The following is a 17,582-nucleotide window of genomic DNA, read 5'->3' on the forward strand; positions in this document are numbered from 1 at the left end:
TTTACAACTTCAAGACTGTTCAGACCTTGCTCTTCTGCCCTCTGCCCCGGCTCGTCCGTACATTTCTAGGGCATCCAAGTTTCATCCACAATCCAGGCCAACCCGCTTACTACTACTACTCCGGCTTCTTCTCGCGCCTGGTCGACTCCTGCGCATAACTGAAGCCATCCTGGTCCGTGACCTCACTTACGACGACTCGTAGCCACGCCCAAAATACAAACATCATGCGCCGGGCCACGCCGGACTGATCGACGACCAACAACACACACACCAAAGCAGAGGACCCTGGACCGGCCTCTTGTCTCACCCCTCTTAGCCGCCGCCGCCGCCGCCGCCAGCGCCGTCCCCCGACCTCGTCAAATAATAGTCGAATAATACCCCCTTAGACCCCAGAGCTCCCTTTCTCTAAGGACCTCTCGAAACTACGACTCCTGCACTTTGCTTGCTCGCATCTCAGCAGCAACCAGCGCATGGCTTCGCCTCCCGCGATGGCGCCCCCCTCCGAGACCATCCCCTCCACGACCTCAGAACCCGTCGACCTCTCTTCCACGCCGCAGTCCCTTGCACGTGCTGTCTACGCTCGTCGGGCAGAGTATGTACGGCCACACCGGATCCGGGTCAAGATCGGAACCTGGAACGTGGCTGCGTGTCCTGGCACCGACAAGGATCTGGCGAGCTGGTTTGTTGACGGGTATGGCCTCGACACAACGCTCTCGAGGCTCAACGTTGCCGATCACGATACGGTAGAGACGGATCGTCCGCCGGCCGCCAAGGACGGTTCCAAGGACGGAACCAAGGATGCAGCCAAGGATGCCACTGACCAACAAGACCCGAATGCCTCGGTGCACTTGGTCGGAGGCGACAAGATCGGACTGTACGTCCTGGGCTTGCAGGAGATTGTCGACCTGAACATGGCGAGGGACTACATGAACCGCATGGCTTCTGACCAAGGCCCCATGAAGAAGTGGAAAGAGGCTCTGGAAGAAGCTATGCCAGATGGATACGAGCTCGTGGCCGCAGAGCAAATGTCTGGGCTGCTGCTGCTGGCCTATGCTTCCCCCGAGGTAGCGCCAACAGTCAGCAACGTGAGCACAGTCTCTGTCGGAACGGGCCTCTTTGGATACCTGGGGAACAAGGGAGCTGTAACTACGCGCATGCTGCTCGGAGAGACAACCCGCATGGTCTTTGTCAACTGCCACCTGGCTAGCGGCGCGGAGCAGACGTACTTGGATCGAAGGTTGTGGGACGTTGGGCAGATCTTGACAAGGACGCAGTTTGACCCGATCAATCTGGCAGGAGAGAACGATGCCGAGCCTGAGAAGATTGGTGACGAGGACTTTGCCTTCTGGGTGGGTGACTTGAATTTCCGCGTGGATGGACTGCCTGGCAATGATATCCGGCGCCTGCTTCAGCTACACACCCGTGGCGAGTACGACCTGGATAAAAGGGGTCGAAAGGTCATCGCCGGCGAGGAGGTTCTGGTGGTCAAGAGCGCAAAGAAGAGTGACTACACGGATGACGACACCTCAACAATCGAAACGACTCTATCGTCAGAGGCTAGCTTCGATGACTCTTCAAGCTCTTTACCAGATCCTGACGAGTTTTTGCCTGACCCAAGTGACGATCCTGCGTCGTTGCAAGCAACCCTAGACTCTCTTTTACCACATGACCAGCTAAGGAGGATAATCAAGGAGAAGAAGGCCTTCCACGACGGCTGGCGCGAAGGACAAATCACTTTCCTGCCCTCGTACAAGTACGACGTCGGGACTATCAGTCTCTTTGACTCGAGCGAGAAACAAAGAGCTCCGAGTTGGTGCGATCGTATCCTTTACCGGACGAGAAAGGACAGGGAGGAATATGAGACAAGAGTCAAGGAGGCCGAGGAGGCAAAAAAGAAGGACGAGGAGATGACGGCGCGGGGTATCGACCATGCGACCGATGACGACGACGTCCTATTCAGCTACGACCCGGATGCGGACGGCGAGGAGGTACCTACCGGCGAAGCTGGCCTCGACTACGACGAATATGAAGAAGATGATAACGAACCAGAGGAAGTTGTCACCAAGGAAGGATTCACAGACAGGATACAACTCGATATATATACGTCACACCAGCGGATTATTTCCTCAGACCACAAGCCCATCATCTCCATCTTCACGCTCGACTACGATGCGGTGGTGCCGGATCTCAAGGCCAAAGTTCATGCCGAAGTTGCAAAGGAGCTGGATCGCGCTGAGAACGAGGGACGACCTCTCGTCACTGTCATTCTTGACAACCCAGACATGCAAGCCAAGGGTGAGGACGGGGCGGATCTGGGTGAAGCTGTCGACTTTGGAGATGTTGCTTACCGCTGCAAACATACGGCAACTTTGACAATCGCAAACACCGGACGAGTCCCGGCCAAGTTTGCTTTTGTCGAGAAACCCACGATTGAGGAGGATCCTGAGGCTTCTAGCCCACCAGCCTGGCTAAGCTCATCGTTTAAACGGACAGCCGCGGACGAAAGCGCAGAGGAGTCGCCAGATCTGGGCGATGAGGTTACCTTGGAACCCGGCGAAACAGTCAGTGGTGTTTTGGAGATTTACGTTAGCGACATTTCCAATGTCCGAGCCCTCAACGACGGCAGGTCATCTCTCGAGGATATCCTGGTTCTCCGGGTCGAAGACGGCAGAGATCACTTTATTCCAGTCCGCGCCTCGTGGCTTCCGACGTGTTTCGGCCGCTCGATAGACGAGCTCATCCGCATCCCCGACGGAGGCATTCGGGCTTTCATGAAATCGAGGGATGGTAAAAGCTCCGGCTCCATTCCATACGACCTCGACGTCCGCTGTGCTGCTCCCAAGGAACTCTTCAAGCTCACAGAAGCCGTCGAGGTGATGATGCTTCGCGCCATCGCGGAAGCAAACATGATTGAGGAGCATGTCATTCCAGCTGACAAGCCTGGTTGGCCCTTTGACGAGACTGCATGGCTGTTCAAAGACAAAGAGTCCCGTGACAGCCAGATTGTCGCTTTGATCGAGGCACTTGACAATGACCAGCCCCTTGTCGAAGCACTCCCTGTTGAAGCCCCATCACTCTACCGCCTCGAAGTACTCGCCGAGGTCCTGCTTCTCTTCCTCAGCGGCCTGACTGATGGCATCATCACCGCAGCCCTCTGGGCCAAGATCGAAGTCGCCATTCCTCACTTGGGCGCAGCTGCAGCACGGTCGCCACCCGAAGTTGAAGACGACAAGACTGCGGTGCTAGATATCCTTGCCACGGCACCAAACCACAACATCGCATTTGTCTTCCTCACAGCGACCCTGTCCAAGGTGGTCGCGGAGATGGCACCCATCTCGCGGTCCGAGGTCGAGGCGCTGACGATGCAGAAGCCCAATAGGCGGAGTCTCAGCTTTAGACGGCTTACGGGCGGCAACGCGGCTGCTGAGGCTGCGTTGGCGAGACGGCGTCTTCGAGAGAGGAGGGTCGGCGAGGTGTTTGGCAAGGCTGTGTGCCGAGTGGGGTTGCCAGCTAAGGATAAGGAGAGGAAGGCTGTTGAAGAGAAGATGAGGGGGGCATTGGAGATCTTTGTGAGGAGGCCACTTGAGGATGGTTAAACATTGGGGTTTTGATGGCGTTGTTTTACTTTTGTGAATGATAGACGTAGAGGAATGATACCTGTTGGCATGCCACCATTTCTTGATCGTGTTTCCCTTACAAATTCCTTGCGCTGACTCGCAAGGTAAAGCTCTAGCTGACTTCATTCGTACTCCTTACTCACCGACGATCTCCTACGGAGTAGTCCGTAAACGATCGTCAACAGGGTTTCATGGTGCTACAAAGTCGGACTTTGCGCGGACCCCGTGACTCCACAGTCAACGTCGTCTACTCATCGCTTCAGCATACGAGTACGATCTACGTACTAAGCGAGACGTCGCTTCTATATCTAGTATCACTCTTCATGACCACGAACTATCAAGCCTGACCTTCGTCAGACAGACGGTTTGCAAGACTCAAGATGGCCAGCTCACTCATCCTAGCCGGCTTCACATTAGCCACCGCAGTCCACGGCGCCAGCAAGCCCTGCTCACCAACTTCCATCTCCTTTCCTGGAATCGAAGGCCTCATACATCACTCCACCACCGCCAATCCCTTCGCAAACTTCACCCAAAACTCAGGATGGAAGCCCGAAGCAGCACTCGTGCCCCCAGAAGGCGTGACGGCGTGTAACGTCACCGTCTCATACGCCCGCCCAAACTCAGACTCTGTCGTCACAGTCTACATCTGGCTCCCTCTCCACGACACCTATAACTCCCGCTTCCTGGGCATTGGTGGCGGTGGGTGGTTGGCGGGTGAAATCGGCGACGATGTGATGGCGGGGTACACCGCGTTAGGATACGCTGTTGCTACTACGGATGGGGGGTACCAACATAACCCATACTTGACGGCGGATTCCTGGCTGTTTAACGATGGGAAACCGAATCTCGAAGCGTTGGAGAACTTCGCGTATAGGGGGTTGCATGAAATGACGCTCATTGGAAAACACGTTGCGGCGGAGTATTACGGCAAGAAACCCGAGTTTTCGTACTGGAGCGGGTGTTCTACCGGCGGGAGGCAGGGTCTCGCGATGGCGCAGCGGTTTCCGGGGGCCTATGACGGGATTCTTGTCGGGTGTCCTGCAGTCAGCTTTCCCGCCTTGCTGATGGGGATGTTTTGGCCACAGGTGGTGATGAACGAGGTGGACGTGTATCCTTCCGCCTGCGAGATGGAGGCTATACAGGACGCCGCGGTCGAGGCTTGTGATGAGGTGGATGGAGTCAAGGATGGAGTTATTGCGAGGGATGAATTGTGTGCGTTTGAGCCGAGGAGCGTTCTTGGGAGGGAGTTTGAGTGTGAGGGTGTGAAGGGGAGGGTTTCGGAAGGGGCGGTTGTTATTGCTGAGGCTTTATTGGGGGGACCTGTTGATGAAGAAGGGGCGAGTTTGTTTCCGGGCTCGACGGCGGGAACTGCGGCGACTGGGTTAATGGCGTTAGGAAATACTGTTTGCGAGGGGGGGATGTGTCGTGGCAGGCCGTTTACGATTGCTACGGATTGGATTCGGTTGTTGGCGAAGAAGGATGCTGGGTATGATCCGTCGAGTATGACGAGACAAGAGTTTGCCCGGCTGTTCAGGGAGACGGTGGAGGAGTTTGGGGGTATGATCGGGAGCGATAACCCTGATCTGAATGAGTTTAGGGAAGCTGGGGGGAAGATGATTGCGTGGCATTCTATCAATGACGAGGCTATCACGATCAATGCCATGAGACGGTATTACGGCAAGGTCCTGGAGGTTGATGGGAGAAGAGAGGAGCGAGTTGAGACTGAGGGGTACTTCAGGTTCTTTGAGGTTCCTGGGACTACGCACTGTGCTGCACCCAGAGGGGCCGGGTTTCCTTTGAGGTCTTTGGATGCTTTGAGGCGGTGGGTTGAGGAGGGCGTTGCGCCGGAAAGGTTGGATGCTGTTGTTTTGGGACTGGCTGAAGGTAAGGTGGCGGAGAGCAAGGCCCCATTCTGTAGGTTTCCTCTGGTCGTGAAGGCGGTTGGGAGTGAGTGGACTTGTGTGGAGCGTCAGAAGACTGCGAAGTCTGAGGAGGAGAGGGTGAAGGATGAGTTGTGAGCTCGAACATCACATTGTCTATAAAGATATATGTAAATATCTGCTTCCTAAATCTTTTAAGTTGGCTGAGTAGCAAGCAAGAACGGCTCGCGCCACTACCTCCACGCTCTTCTGATACCTGCCTCGACGCAGAGACTTAGAAGTGTAGAGAGGGTGAAGAATTTATCGAGCCAAGCATCTCCTTTAGGCCCTTTCGAGTTTCTGTCCGTAAATCACATTGCTGTTCAGTCTGTCAGTCTTCTTCTTACTTCCAGGGGCACGGAACAGGAACATACTAATGCAGATACGCGTGAACCTTCCCAGACTTCAACTCCTCACGAACACCCTTCATCAGCGCCACCACCTGCTCCTCAGTCCAGTTCAGCCCTCCGCAGAAAAGCCTCAACGAAAAACCCTCCAGCCCATTCAGCATCTGGATCAGATTACACATGCCAATATCCTTCAGGTGCGCGTCCTTCGGCCAGGGTCCAGCGGGGATCTTGAATCCCTTGTGGAAAACGTTGACCAGCCCCGTGTTTTCGGAAACCAGGCTCTCGAGCTTGAGACCGACTTTTGCGTCGCGCTTGAAGACGTCGCACGCCTCCATGAAGAGCTTCATCCAGTACTGCATTGTTGTGCCCTCGAGGGTGCCGTCGTCGCTGTAGAGTTCGAAGCTCCAGTCTTGGAACTCGGCCCAGCCCCCGGGGTTTAGGTTTCTAGGGTATGGGGTCACCATCTGAAGGATGTCTTCGAGAAGGATGCAGCGGCGGAGAGTGGATGTACTATGCTTACTCGTAAACTCGCCTCACATAGGTAGGCCAATCTGCTAAGGAACCGGAGAGGTAGCGGCTGAAGATGAAGTCGTACTTCTTCTCCCCGATCCATTCACTCTCTACGTCGTCAATCTCGAATTTCACATTTGGAGGCACCCTGGGTAACTGTCAGCGGGCTATAAAGAGGGAAACGTCACTCAAACGTACCACGCCGGCTGTATGGGACTGAGATCATTTCCGACAATCTAGATAATCGTTATTAGGATAAGCGTAGGCGAGTTGATAGCTCAACAATGAAGCGCTTACTTCGGCGTCCGGAAAGAGGTCTCCCATCTCAATAGACCCTATTCTGGTCAGTCATCAGGGAAATCAAGCTTGAAAACACTGCATATCTTACAGATCCCAGTGCCTGTGCCAACATCAAGGATGCGAAGCGTTTTGGCCTTGTCGATTGGTGCGAGGAATAACTTGTTCCCAATCGTTTTGACTAGCAATGCATGGCATATGTCGAGACGTTCCATTTCACTCTAACAGAAGGAGTGAGCAACATGCTGTAGATAGAATTGGAGAGGTTGGGACGTACTTCATCATTGGGAAAGACGTAGGCTAGGGCCGCTGGTAAGCATCGGTCCAATTGGGCATTTGTGGAATATGCCACTTATGCATCTATGATATTTGTATAGAAGAGCTTACCTCCCGCCCTGAAAGCGTGATAACGGCGGCCATACTGAGTGGGATAGTCGACCACAGAAGACGAGAGTGATGCTGAATACGACGACCTGCGAGAATCAGTGTGTGAACAGATCTAGGGAGTTTCCAGCGAGGAACGCATGATGGCTTATGTTGATTTACATCTGGTCCTCAATCGTCGACGCGGCATCCTTCCAAGATTAATATTCGAGTCGATAATCTCTTTGCAACATGAATATGAGAGCTTACCGCCGCGGCTTCATCAACATCGATTAGAGCTGCCATGATTTCTTCGGCGTAGACGCAAGCAACACGCCGCAAGTCAGGTTGGTTTTCAGAAAAGACTGAAGCAATCAACTGCTTGAAGATTGAGATTGCGAAGATAGCGGGGTAATTAATGATTCAGCCATGGCCAAGATACTCCATACAAAATGGTAGCGATCTCCTGATCGTTGGCGCAGGTGGACGGGTTGGTTCTTTACTTCCAACTGCATATTGCTGAACAGGGATCAATGCGTGCGTGCATGTGCGTTGCGTCTCCTTCCAAGTTCGATTTCATCTCCCAGGCGGAGGCATATTTTCATACCCGCTGCGACTGATATCTTGGAGACATGACATGATCAGTCTCGCTCATTACGATGTTCATAATATTGGCCAAGGGTAAAGTCCAAGAAAGGACGTTGACTGAGCCAAGGATTCGATGAGGGTCGACAAATGAGTAAGCAAACAGACTCTCGCATCCATACTTCCCAGTGAGGTCAGCTAAGCGCCGAACCCACACCGGCTGCAAGAATCGTGCATCCAGAAAGCTCTGATCTCCTCTTTTGCTGCACTTTCGAGGACCACCTGCAGGCGAGCATTGCGTGGTGGGGATGATCCGGCGGCCATTTGAGACACGAAAAGACGTATAACAAACACCCCCGTTTGCTCAACTCACATGTGACTGGTGCCGCATAACCTTGGTACGCTGGTGATTTTGTGCGCAGTTGATGTCACTTTGGCCAAAGCTCGTGGACAGCTCACTTGGGCACAACAACAAGCACTTTCCCGTCAAGACATCTACAGTTGTTCCCAGACGAAAGCCTGCACCAAAGCTTGGGTGAGTTCCCTCGTCCCGATTCCGTGACTTACAATACTTGAGACGGGAACGAGAAATTCGAACAGAAGCTTATGGATGCTGCGAGCAACTGCATTGGAGTAGTGACCATGAAACCCTATCTTCATCTTCCGTTATCGGCGAAGGTCGTCAAGGCCCCAGGCCAGCGGCACTCTTGCAATGATCATCCTTTGCCAGAAGCTCTCATCGCCCATTCTTTGCTACGAAATATTAGCGACGGAAATGGATCAGGATAGACGCCGCTTAAAGATACACTTGAGCGCGAAGCCTGACCGCACCGCCACACGCAAGTCAAGGCAGGATCGAAGTTGATCACAAGGCTGTAGACGAGGCCGCTCCTTCCGAAAGATGCAGGACCCAAACCCAGAAGAACTGAAGTCTTCGGACTTAGGACCTGGCGAGAGAATTGGCTTCATACGTGGGTAATCCCAGGCAAGCCATAGATGAGAGATCGAGATTCAGCCCAATGAGTGTCATACTAAGGCGTAGTGTTTGACTGTTACCAGTGAGAGTCCTACGAGCAAGAATGCATTGATATTTGCAAAAAGCAACAAGAAACGTGATTGATGACTCTGAAGAAACGCAACTATTATACACTGACAACCCTGAAAGTATGGAAATGTTCTTTGGCAATGACATGCTTTGTTTCCTGATGTCTCCAGCTTGGACCTTGGCTCAAAGCCGCAACGCCTTTGTCCGTCGTCTGTATCGGCCACGCATTGTCCCTGCCACTCGACCCCCCCTCCCATTCATAACCTGAAGAAAAACTAAACCCGAATCATAGTCATTGTTCCTCTCTCATCCCAAAAGCGTCTTGATCGTCATCATCTGATTCGCAACTCTTTACCAGAGGAAAGGTTGAGGATCCAAATCGGCTGTCGGGATATGTTCATAGTCGTTCCGATAATCCCACAGCTTGAACATGTCGCCATCCAGATAGCCTCCATCCAGTGCGAGCTCTGCAGGAATGTGACGGGGTTCGCGGTTGTTAGGTCTGGCCAGCCAAAGAACCTCATCAAAGTTGAAATCATTCATGGCACCGGATATGTGCAGCTTTCGGAGTGAAGGCGGCAAGGTTCGGATCAGAGGACTGCCCTCTACAACAGTCGGATTGAGTGGGTCGGAGTTTGCGTCTGTGAAGTTGGCCTTGTTCGATTTAAAGACGCTGATGTCCACCCAGGCAGCCTCTAGTCGTGTGAAGGCGCTGAGCTCGAAGGCGGGGCTCTGCAAGTCAGTCTCACAGGTTCCGTTGAAGTCGATGACCAGAGTGCGGAGGGTGGCCCGACGTATTCCCAGAGCCCCCAGAATCAGCCACGGATGGACGGCGTAGGGATGCATATCTCTCCGTATCGGCTTCTTCCAAAAGAACCGTTCCAGTCTAGGACAGGCTCGAATGGCATTGGCGAGAATAGGAAGCGGCATTGAACTGTCGTTAAACGCAAGGGTTGTCAGATTCGTCGATGACCAATTGTGGAACTGGAGAGCTGTGCCAACGATGTAAGTCTCTTTCAGGCTTTTTGCACCGTCAATGAACCTTGCGTTGAACAGTCTCTCACGAGGCCAAGCCCAATGGCTTTCCGCATCGGTATACTCCTTTCTCATAGAGATAGACTCCAAGGAGGAAAGTGTTGACTTGTTTGTTTGTTGGGTTGAGAGGATCTCGTTCATGTCGTGGATGGCATCCAAGATTTCGGAAAGAGAGAGGGGTTCTGCAGAGAGAATGAGGTCTTGGGCATTGTTGACGAGAGTAAAGAGAACAGCGGAGGACAGCTCAAAGACATTGAAGGAGTACATCGCGTCGGGCCAAGAAGCCTTCTTTAGCCAAGCCTCCAGTGTGACCAAGTCCGTGACGTACTCATAATCGGCAACATCAGTGGACGACAGTGTATGCTCGCCGTCGAGGTGGATGTACAACTGCTTGACTAGCCGACAAAGGTCCTCGTTCTGTGAGAGGGTCTTCATGAGCGACAGCCACTGTCGAGGGGCTTTGAGCCCGCTATGAACACTGACAGATTCATATAGAAACGATGTGAATAGTTTGTAGTGGCGATGAGAAGTGCGTGTCAAGGAGACAAGCGCCTGACGTTGGCCGTGAAGCTCCCTTTGGATGAGCCGGTCATTGTTGAAGTTGTGAAGGAGTTTCTTGCCGGGAGTATATTTGGGACGAAGGTAAGAACCAATGTGTAGAACGACCTCAGTGGGGAGGTTTTGCAGCCTAGCCATCTTGAAGTGGGCCACCAGAGGGACGGTTGAAGAATCGAGAGTGACTTTGGCAGCTGAACAGGAGGCGGCACCTGAGATAGACGAGCCCGGAATCAAGAAATCTTCTCAAACAGTCGTTAGCATTGCGAACTATAGAAAGATGAGAGGGCAGAGAGCGCACCGTGTGAGGAGTCACTGTGTGAAAGAGGAGGTGCTGGTGAATGCAAGTATCGAGTCGTGGGTAGCAGCTACTGGTAAGGACCAGAGAGCAAGGGGAAAGAAAGCTCTTTTAGTTTCCTGGCTTAGGGGAGAAGAGCTCCTTTCTATGAACACCTTAAGGGAAGATATTGGTAGTTGAAGTGAGGTAAAAAGGCTGGAAGAGGTCGGGAGGTGTGAGGAAGAAGTCAAGCTGGGTGAGTGGAAAAAGTGGTGAATTGGGCAAGAGAAGAAAAGACGACAAAAAAAAAAGCACAAGAAAAGGTGAATTTGTGACCGGGAAGGAACGCAGACGAGAGGGTACGTTCTGAGAAGGAACTACTGAAGATTTTCCTACATTAATTTATTGCTTTCTCCTCTTTTTTCAAAACGTGTGGTTTGCTTGGATATCCCGTAGAACCATACATTCCTACAAGGCATCATCCTTCTACTTGGAAGAACAGAGCGGCTTGTTTTCTTGAGGCGGTCCATCACCATACATAGCCAGCTGATGCTCCACGACTGCCTTCATGCCAAAGCGAGCTTCCCGTAAAATTAAGTGTGCCTGAAAGCCGAGCCGACACTATTCTCTCTCCATCAGGGGTCTACAGTGACTCACTCATGGACCAACTAGGTTATCGGAACAAGGTAATAGGGAAACACCTTGAGCAGAGTGATGAGGTCATTCTGGCAAAATCGCGTGAGTTTAGGGCATGAAAGACGCTTTATGAGCAAGCTGGCGTATGAAAGATTTACCAAAAGCCTCTCTATTTTTCTATGGTGTCTAGGAGATGTCGAATGCCCGGGACGATATCATTGATGTCCACTTCTCGACTTGCACCTCTAAATCCAACTGGGATTGTTCCGTATTCCGTACTCCATCGGTATCCATAGCTGTGAAAGGTTGATTGTTTGCCTCTCAAAGGGGATTCCTTTACCACAACTCCCCAAGCGTGCACACGGTGCTTGGAGATTCGATACCCGCTCTAATGAACCGCTCCTGGTATGACAATTTCGTGTCTTGGATAGTCTCGCCGATGTCTTCCTCCTTAGCATTACCATCTTGCAAGTAGCTTCCGCCACCATTGCCGTCACCATCATTCATAGCCGAGAATGTCAAGTCGCCACCAGCATCGTCAATATCGTTCTGGCCCGCGTCATCTTCGTCGCTGTCTTCCTCATTACGATCCCAAAGTTCTGGGAATCTCCGGATGAAGTCCTCCAGTTCAACCAATCTCAAGTTGGGGAATTTCTTGCGATCTGTCAACACCTCGCACATGTTATGACGAACTTGAGGCTCGTTACCTGCCAGGTGAAGACGCTTGATCGAGGGGGGCAAAGAAATGCTGAGCTTGTGTGTGAGTCGCTTGTGCTTTTCCGAACGACTGAAGGAGCCATATTTGACTTTCTTCAACACAGTCGAGGCATCGACCCAGAGATTCTCTAGGTTGTTGAAGTCTGAAAGACTCCTGATAGCCTCGTACTCTCCTCGATACCAGTCATTGAGATCAAGGCAGAGAGTGATGAGAATAGTCGTCGTGTTCTGATGCTATCGGAGTATGGTGACAATCTCTTCGGGTGACACAGGCCAGTAAGGAACGTATGTATCTGCCCGAGAGTTCAGATACTTGAACGAGACAAGTGAGGCGCAGCCTTGGATCATCCCCCGAATCTTCTGTTCGTCCAGAAATGTCTTGGTGATGGTGAGACAAGTAACATTGGACCATTGTGAGTGGGTATCGAGAGGGGAGGCTGGTTGTCCATCCCGACTTGCAATAAAAATCGATCTGGCGTTCGGGGCAAAATGGAGTAAATGGTTGAGATCCAGTGGCGTGATAGTTGCGTCCGGATGACTCTTTGGAAGGCAACTCGGACGTACAGCGAGCGTCTTGATATTCGGAAGTGGCCGCTGGACACCCCGAAAGGTCCGAATCTTGAGGGGATCTGAAGGGCCTGGCTCTCCTGTCCATAGCAGACCATCGAGCTCGGTTCTGGACCATGGGCCATACTGGTCGCAGAACAGACCTCCCGGCACTGCGAGACCTAGCTCTTGCAGCCCGTGTACACGCGAAAGGATGATTTCGAGGAGAATGCCAAGGTGCAAGATCCGAGTTCTGGAGCGTCGAGATTCCGACATTTGGAGGAGCTTCCCATCTTCCGAGTGCCATAGGTAGTACGGCGACGGAGCGCCTGATTGCCTGGCAGCCCAGTGACTCCATTCAAGATCCGCCTCTGTGAAGCCCTTGGTCTCCGTGTTGCTGGGATCTAAGTGTAGATAAAGTCTTCGGATGTTGAAGGCAACATCTTTGTTGTTGATCAGAAACTGAATGAAGCACTTGAGCTTTTGGAAGCTGTTGGATCCATGAATGCTGATGTGGCGGTAAAGCTCAGGAGCTAGCATGTTACGATACTTCTTGCAAGTACGTGAAAGATTCAATGCCGAAGACCAAGCTGGTTGAATCTCTTTGGCCAGATCTGCATCCGATTTGGTGACACAGAACTGTTCCAGTAAAGAGGACGATGGGAACAACTGATGTACGATCTCAGGAGGGAGATCATTTAGGGTCGCCATCGTTAATGATTTGATCGTGAGTATCTTAGTGTAGTATAAACGGTGGATTGCGTGAGTTTCGAGGGATCTCTTTACTCTGAAGGGAGACAATGGCACTAGAAGACGGTCAGTGGTTGTTCGTCAGGCCAAATAAAAGAGATAGAACAAGGTGATCGCTTGTAGATACCTGGGAGATGATCGATTGTGATCTCAGAGGCTGAGTGCAAAAGACCGTTCATGCAAGAACGACCGCCTTACCAGGGGCCTTTGTGATGTTCCGGGGAGACAAGAAAGTCGTAGTGATTTCGATCGACTTCTGTCTGTGAAGCAATCAAACCAAATTTGACAGAGAAGACCCACTGCAGGTCGAAGGAGTAAAGCAGGAGAGCTATGGGGGAAGAAAAAGGAGGCGAGGTGAAGGTTGGGACTGGAAGCTTTTGCCTCCCTCGTTGGCCGCAATGAAAAGTGAGAAAATGTGAATGAAAGGGGGGAGAAAGGAGGACCGCGGACAAGGTCGTGCTTGCCGCTAGAAGAACAACAAAATCTAGCAGGCAAAAACAAATCTCGATATTCACCACTACTAGCCTGAAAGGTGAAGTATTCCGTGCACCTGATTTCAAGTCCCACAGCCAACACGCCTACGGGACATGGATACTTGTGTATTATAGTCAATGTCTGGGTATAATCTGGTCGATATCTTCATGAGCAAGGAAGAAAGCACAACATATATGCAGATTTCTTGGGCACATCACTACCATTTCATCATCTGTCCAGGTAGAAAGACCGCATTTCTTCTATGTTTGTAAGAAAATCAGTCACTCTGTGAACTTGCAGGAGCGACTTGGGAACAATGTACCATATTTGATCTATACTTGGGATTGACAATAGTCCGAATAACAGTACCTCTTACATTGCCAATGATGGTATTTCAGTTACTCAAACCATACTCTTGCACTTTTATTACTTCTTGTCCCTTAATATGAACATCGAATATCTTAGCATGGAGTCATGCCATATGAATAGATCGAGCTGGTCTTGGATGAGACTTGTAATCCATACCAGGCCATTGATGTCTACAGTGCCCAAACATTGAGCGACGAAGCATCAATCAAAAACCTAATGGTTGCCCAAATATTTGAACGTGAGGTTCCTATGTTATAGCGCAGCACCGCAACTACGAAACAACAGTCATTCCTACAAATCCGTAATACTTCTGCCATCTAAACTGATTGGTTGCCTAGCCATTCCGCTGACGCTGTCGCTTTGAGGCGAAGGGGGGGGGGATTAGCAAGAAACCAGGCGTGTTCTTCTTACCACTGCTACATGAGGTCGAGAATCATCTCAACTCCCCTCAGATTAACGTTAGGGCGTCAATTTTTAGTAGTTGTGGGTATCTCCTTCGCAGTATAATTAAGGTAAGACCTGGACAATCTAAACACCTTTTGACGAGTAGTCCCACTTCCCGGGAACGGGTTTAACGGGCCGTAATATCCGCGAGTCTGACTGAGGTCGATTATTAATTGGCAAGCCAAGTCTTAGGACCGTACCATTGAGCTGCTACAACTGGTGACGGACTTCAAATGAAACCTTAATAATTGGAGAGGCAAAAGATATACCGGACTACTAGACGTCCGTATGCCCGTTAGCCAGCAATGAATGGCGCCTATATAATACTAGTATGTCCTGAGACAGTGATTGAGTGACTATTCATTGAGACAACAAAGGGACTTAGGTTGTTTGCTTGTCGCATAATCCACCCGAACTTCACCCCACAGGACACAATAATAATGACGCTCCCTCTGCTCTCCGTCCGAGAACAAAATCCCGAGCACTCCCTTTCAACAACAAAGGTTGAACAGTGGGAAGACTCCTTGAGAACCGATCCTTCTCAACCCGGTGTATTCGAATGGTGGTACTTCGACTCGCACCTATCCAATGGCGGAAAGCTCATGGTGGTATTTCATACCAAGCTCTTCTCCAGCCCTCAAGTCGGACTCGAACCCAAGATTCAGATCCAACTAGAGACACCCGACGGCCGAGTCTGCAATGTCTTGCAAGCCTACAACCCAGATGAGTTCCACTCCAGCACAGATGAATGCGACGTCACCGTCACCAGAGATGGCGTTGTCAACTTCTTCCGTGGCACGGGGCTCAAGGAGTATCGCATTCGTGTGGCGGTGGAGAGTCTTGATATCGATATCCAAATGACCAACACGACCTCGCCCTGGCGCCCTGGCAAGGGCCACGTGTGGTCCAAGAACAATGAGTATTTTGATTGGTTTGTGGCGGTGCCCCAAGGAAAAGTCACCGCTACTTACACCATTGCTGGCGAGTCGCCAGTCACGGTGGACGGCGATGGATACCACGACAAGAACTGGGGCAACGCGCCGCTCGCTCAGACGATCAACCATTGGTACTGGGGCAGAGGAACACTTGGGCCTTACACCGTCATCTCCTCCGCAATTGTTTTCTCCGAGAAGCACGACTCTGTTCTGGTCAAGACCTTCATGATCCAGCGCGAGGACACTGTCGTGGCCGATGATGGATCCAAGGTCAGCTTCATTGCCGAAGGCATTGAGCATGATGACGAGGTTGACCGCCCTGTTGCCGACACACTTCAGTTCGAATACCGGAACGAAGGTACTGTCTTCGTCATTGAGTACTTTAGAGAAGAAACCACACTACGCCAGCAGATGAGCGGAGCGTGGTATCTCCGTTTTGCCGGTGGGATGAAACTCAAAAAGTACCAAAACAACGAGCTGATCGAAGAACATGGGGGCCATACTCAATGGGACTCGATGTGGTTTGGACAAGGGTGCAAAGAAACTCTTCCCTACTGGAAATGAGAAGCTTGAGGATGACCATGGCTTGTGAAGCAATTTGAGGAGAGCTACAGCGAGCCGTCTTATCCAAGATTCTCGATGTGGGAGAAGACAAGGATCACAAAGGCAGGAGGAGAGAACGGCAGTGCCCAGATATAAATAATTAGCTTTGTCTTCATACAAGTGCTATCTACTGTGTTCCGATTGGAAGAACAAGAAGGGTCGAGACTACGGTTTCTACTCGCTAGGCTTTTGTCTGCGTGTTGACGCCTAGCTCGACTTGCGTCTTTCCCCGCCAGCTTGCCGTAAGAAACACCAACTTCTCAAAGCTCAACTTTGTCGATTGTCTCGAACACACACCTCACCATTGTCCTCGGCAACCCTTCCACATGTGCCTCGTGGATACCGATAGATGGACGTGGAGTGAATGTATTCAATTAGAAGCATCAGGCGACCAGAAAAGTTCCTTCCACCTCTACAATGTCATCGTCGTTCAGCCTCTGGACTTCAATGATCGACCGAGGGGGGTGTTTGTTGGCGTCGTTACCCCAAAGCTCCGTCTGTGCCTGGTTGCACAAAGGCCTGTACCGATACATATCGGTCGTGTAGACAACAAGACGTACTGCCGAGAACCGATCCGTGCCAGCAAGCTCGGCAAGTTGGACCATGTTGGCGTAAGCCTGGCGGATCCGGTCAATACCCACCGGAGCAAGGGTGTTGTTAGATGGGTAAATGCCGCGCATGCCTGCTCCCACGCATTTGTCAGTGATTATGGCGGGTGACGTGAGACATGTGATTATGTACCGGCGATGTAAACAGTGTTTCCTGCCTTTGACATCAGACTCCATGGCCCAGTAGGTGGGAATAGTACTGAGGGATTGAAGATCTCGACCCCTGCCGATGATGTGTAATTGGGTTCCAGGCTAAGCGAAGTTGCCGCTGATATAATGGATAGAATGCCGAGGAGCTTCATGATGGACTGAGCTGATACAAACACCTGCGGAACGTCAAGTTTGAATGATTGACCGCGAGCGCTGCTGGAGAGGAGTCGGATGCCCTTTAATTGGGCTCATTTTCCACGCGCTGCTCAGTCCATGACATCATACCAAGCTGGATTTGCATGCTTGGCGCCGACCAAGTCCCTTGCGTCTGTTTTCTTTTGTAAGGTAACCCAATCCAGAAACTTTGGGTAAAGTTGTCATTTGTTAGAGTCCAGAGGGACTTACCTGCTACTGCCTTTCTGAGAGTTCGATATTTGATAGCGCAACGTGTGTGAGCTATCGTTCGCATAGGTTTTTACTTTTCCAAGCGGGATTACGAAGAAACTCATGTGCAAGATTGAACACTGGAGCCTGGAGCAACCTTCCAATTTGCGAAAATGAAGGCACAACACGTTTGACAGTAAAAGGGCTGACTCTCCGGTTGCCGAAAATAGAAGCTGGCCCATGGGGGCGCGAAAAGGCTACGGTAAATGACCTCTCCTATCTTGTGCCGTACTAATATATCACGAGTTATAGCACACGGCAATAAGTATACGGAGTATAGTAAAGTAGCTTAACCTATTAAAATAGAAATAGATAAAAGAGAAAGGTCTATATATAGGATATAAATAGAATAT

General features: G+C 51.3%; 7 protein-coding genes across 7 annotated transcripts; 3 read left to right on the plus strand and 4 right to left on the minus strand.

The window, feature by feature from the left end:
* Positions 1 to 488: 488 nt before the first annotated feature.
* BDZ83DRAFT_593489 (type II inositol-1,4,5-trisphosphate 5-phosphatase) lies at positions 489 to 3,596 on the plus strand (the record flags this gene model as incomplete). Its single annotated transcript, XM_060506630.1, has 1 exon — positions 489 to 3,596. The coding sequence occupies one exon, from the start codon at positions 489 to 491 to the stop codon at positions 3,594 to 3,596; it is 3,108 nt and encodes a 1,035-aa protein (XP_060357960.1).
* A 401-nt stretch (positions 3,597 to 3,997) lies between these two features.
* On the plus strand, positions 3,998 to 5,635 carry BDZ83DRAFT_758305 (Tannase/feruloyl esterase; the record flags this gene model as incomplete). Its single annotated transcript, XM_060515012.1, has 1 exon — positions 3,998 to 5,635. The coding sequence occupies one exon, from the start codon at positions 3,998 to 4,000 to the stop codon at positions 5,633 to 5,635; it is 1,638 nt and encodes a 545-aa protein (XP_060357961.1).
* Positions 5,549 to 7,197, minus strand: BDZ83DRAFT_712986 (methyltransferase domain-containing protein). Its single transcript, XM_060511628.1, has 8 exons — positions 7,081 to 7,197; positions 6,971 to 6,993; positions 6,785 to 6,914; positions 6,694 to 6,731; positions 6,595 to 6,632; positions 6,407 to 6,544; positions 5,911 to 6,330; positions 5,549 to 5,855 (listed from the first exon to the last, which is right to left on the minus strand). Exons 3-8 carry the CDS (start codon positions 6,906 to 6,908, stop codon positions 5,819 to 5,821), a joined length of 795 nt encoding a protein of 264 aa, XP_060357962.1. The 5' UTR covers positions 6,909 to 6,914; positions 6,971 to 6,993; positions 7,081 to 7,197; the 3' UTR covers positions 5,549 to 5,818.
* A 1,840-nt stretch (positions 7,198 to 9,037) lies between these two features.
* On the minus strand, positions 9,038 to 10,784 carry BDZ83DRAFT_797734 (uncharacterized protein; the record flags this gene model as incomplete). Its single annotated transcript, XM_060515906.1, has 2 exons — positions 10,578 to 10,784; positions 9,038 to 10,518 (listed from the first exon to the last, which is right to left on the minus strand). The coding sequence occupies exon 2, from the start codon at positions 10,415 to 10,417 to the stop codon at positions 9,038 to 9,040; it is 1,380 nt and encodes a 459-aa protein (XP_060357963.1). The 5' UTR covers positions 10,418 to 10,518; positions 10,578 to 10,784.
* Positions 10,785 to 11,512: 728 nt separating this feature from the next.
* On the minus strand, positions 11,513 to 13,163 carry BDZ83DRAFT_769730 (uncharacterized protein; the record flags this gene model as incomplete). The annotated part of the gene is made up of 2 exons (XM_060515329.1): positions 11,513 to 12,140; positions 12,471 to 13,163. The coding sequence occupies 2 exons, from the start codon at positions 13,161 to 13,163 to the stop codon at positions 11,526 to 11,528; spliced, it is 1,308 nt and encodes a 435-aa protein (XP_060357964.1). The 3' UTR covers positions 11,513 to 11,525.
* A 1,558-nt stretch (positions 13,164 to 14,721) lies between these two features.
* Positions 14,722 to 16,135, plus strand: BDZ83DRAFT_643241 (hydroxyneurosporene dehydrogenase). The gene has a single exon (XM_060509663.1). It carries the CDS (start codon positions 14,930 to 14,932, stop codon positions 15,986 to 15,988), a length of 1,059 nt encoding a protein of 352 aa, XP_060357965.1. The 5' UTR covers positions 14,722 to 14,929; the 3' UTR covers positions 15,989 to 16,135.
* A 275-nt stretch (positions 16,136 to 16,410) lies between these two features.
* On the minus strand, positions 16,411 to 16,937 carry BDZ83DRAFT_758310 (endoribonuclease L-PSP; the record flags this gene model as incomplete). Its single annotated transcript, XM_060515013.1, has 2 exons — positions 16,411 to 16,709; positions 16,769 to 16,937. 2 exons carry the CDS (start codon positions 16,935 to 16,937, stop codon positions 16,411 to 16,413), a joined length of 468 nt encoding a protein of 155 aa, XP_060357966.1.
* Between the last annotated feature and the right edge of the window lie 645 nt (positions 16,938 to 17,582).

This window comes from Colletotrichum acutatum (genome assembly GCF_030867785.1).
Source record: "Colletotrichum acutatum strain CBS 112980 chromosome Unknown BDZ83scaffold_218, whole genome shotgun sequence".
NCBI lineage: Eukaryota > Fungi > Ascomycota > Sordariomycetes > Glomerellales > Glomerellaceae > Colletotrichum > Colletotrichum acutatum.

Coding starts and splice junctions, on each gene's coding strand:
- BDZ83DRAFT_712986 (XM_060511628.1), bottom strand. CDS start 6,908: ATGGAACGTCTCGACATATGCCATGCATTGCTAGTCAAAACGATTGGG. Junction 6,633..6,693: donor ACCTCTTTCCGGACGCCGAA/GTAAGCGCTTCA, acceptor ACGATTATCTAG/ATTGTCGGAAATGATCTCAG. Junction 6,545..6,594: donor AGTCCCATACAGCCGGCGTG/GTACGTTTGAGT, acceptor ACAGTTACCCAG/GGTGCCTCCAAATGTGAAAT.
- BDZ83DRAFT_643241 (XM_060509663.1), top strand. CDS start 14,930: ATGACGCTCCCTCTGCTCTCCGTCCGAGAACAAAATCCCGAGCACTCC.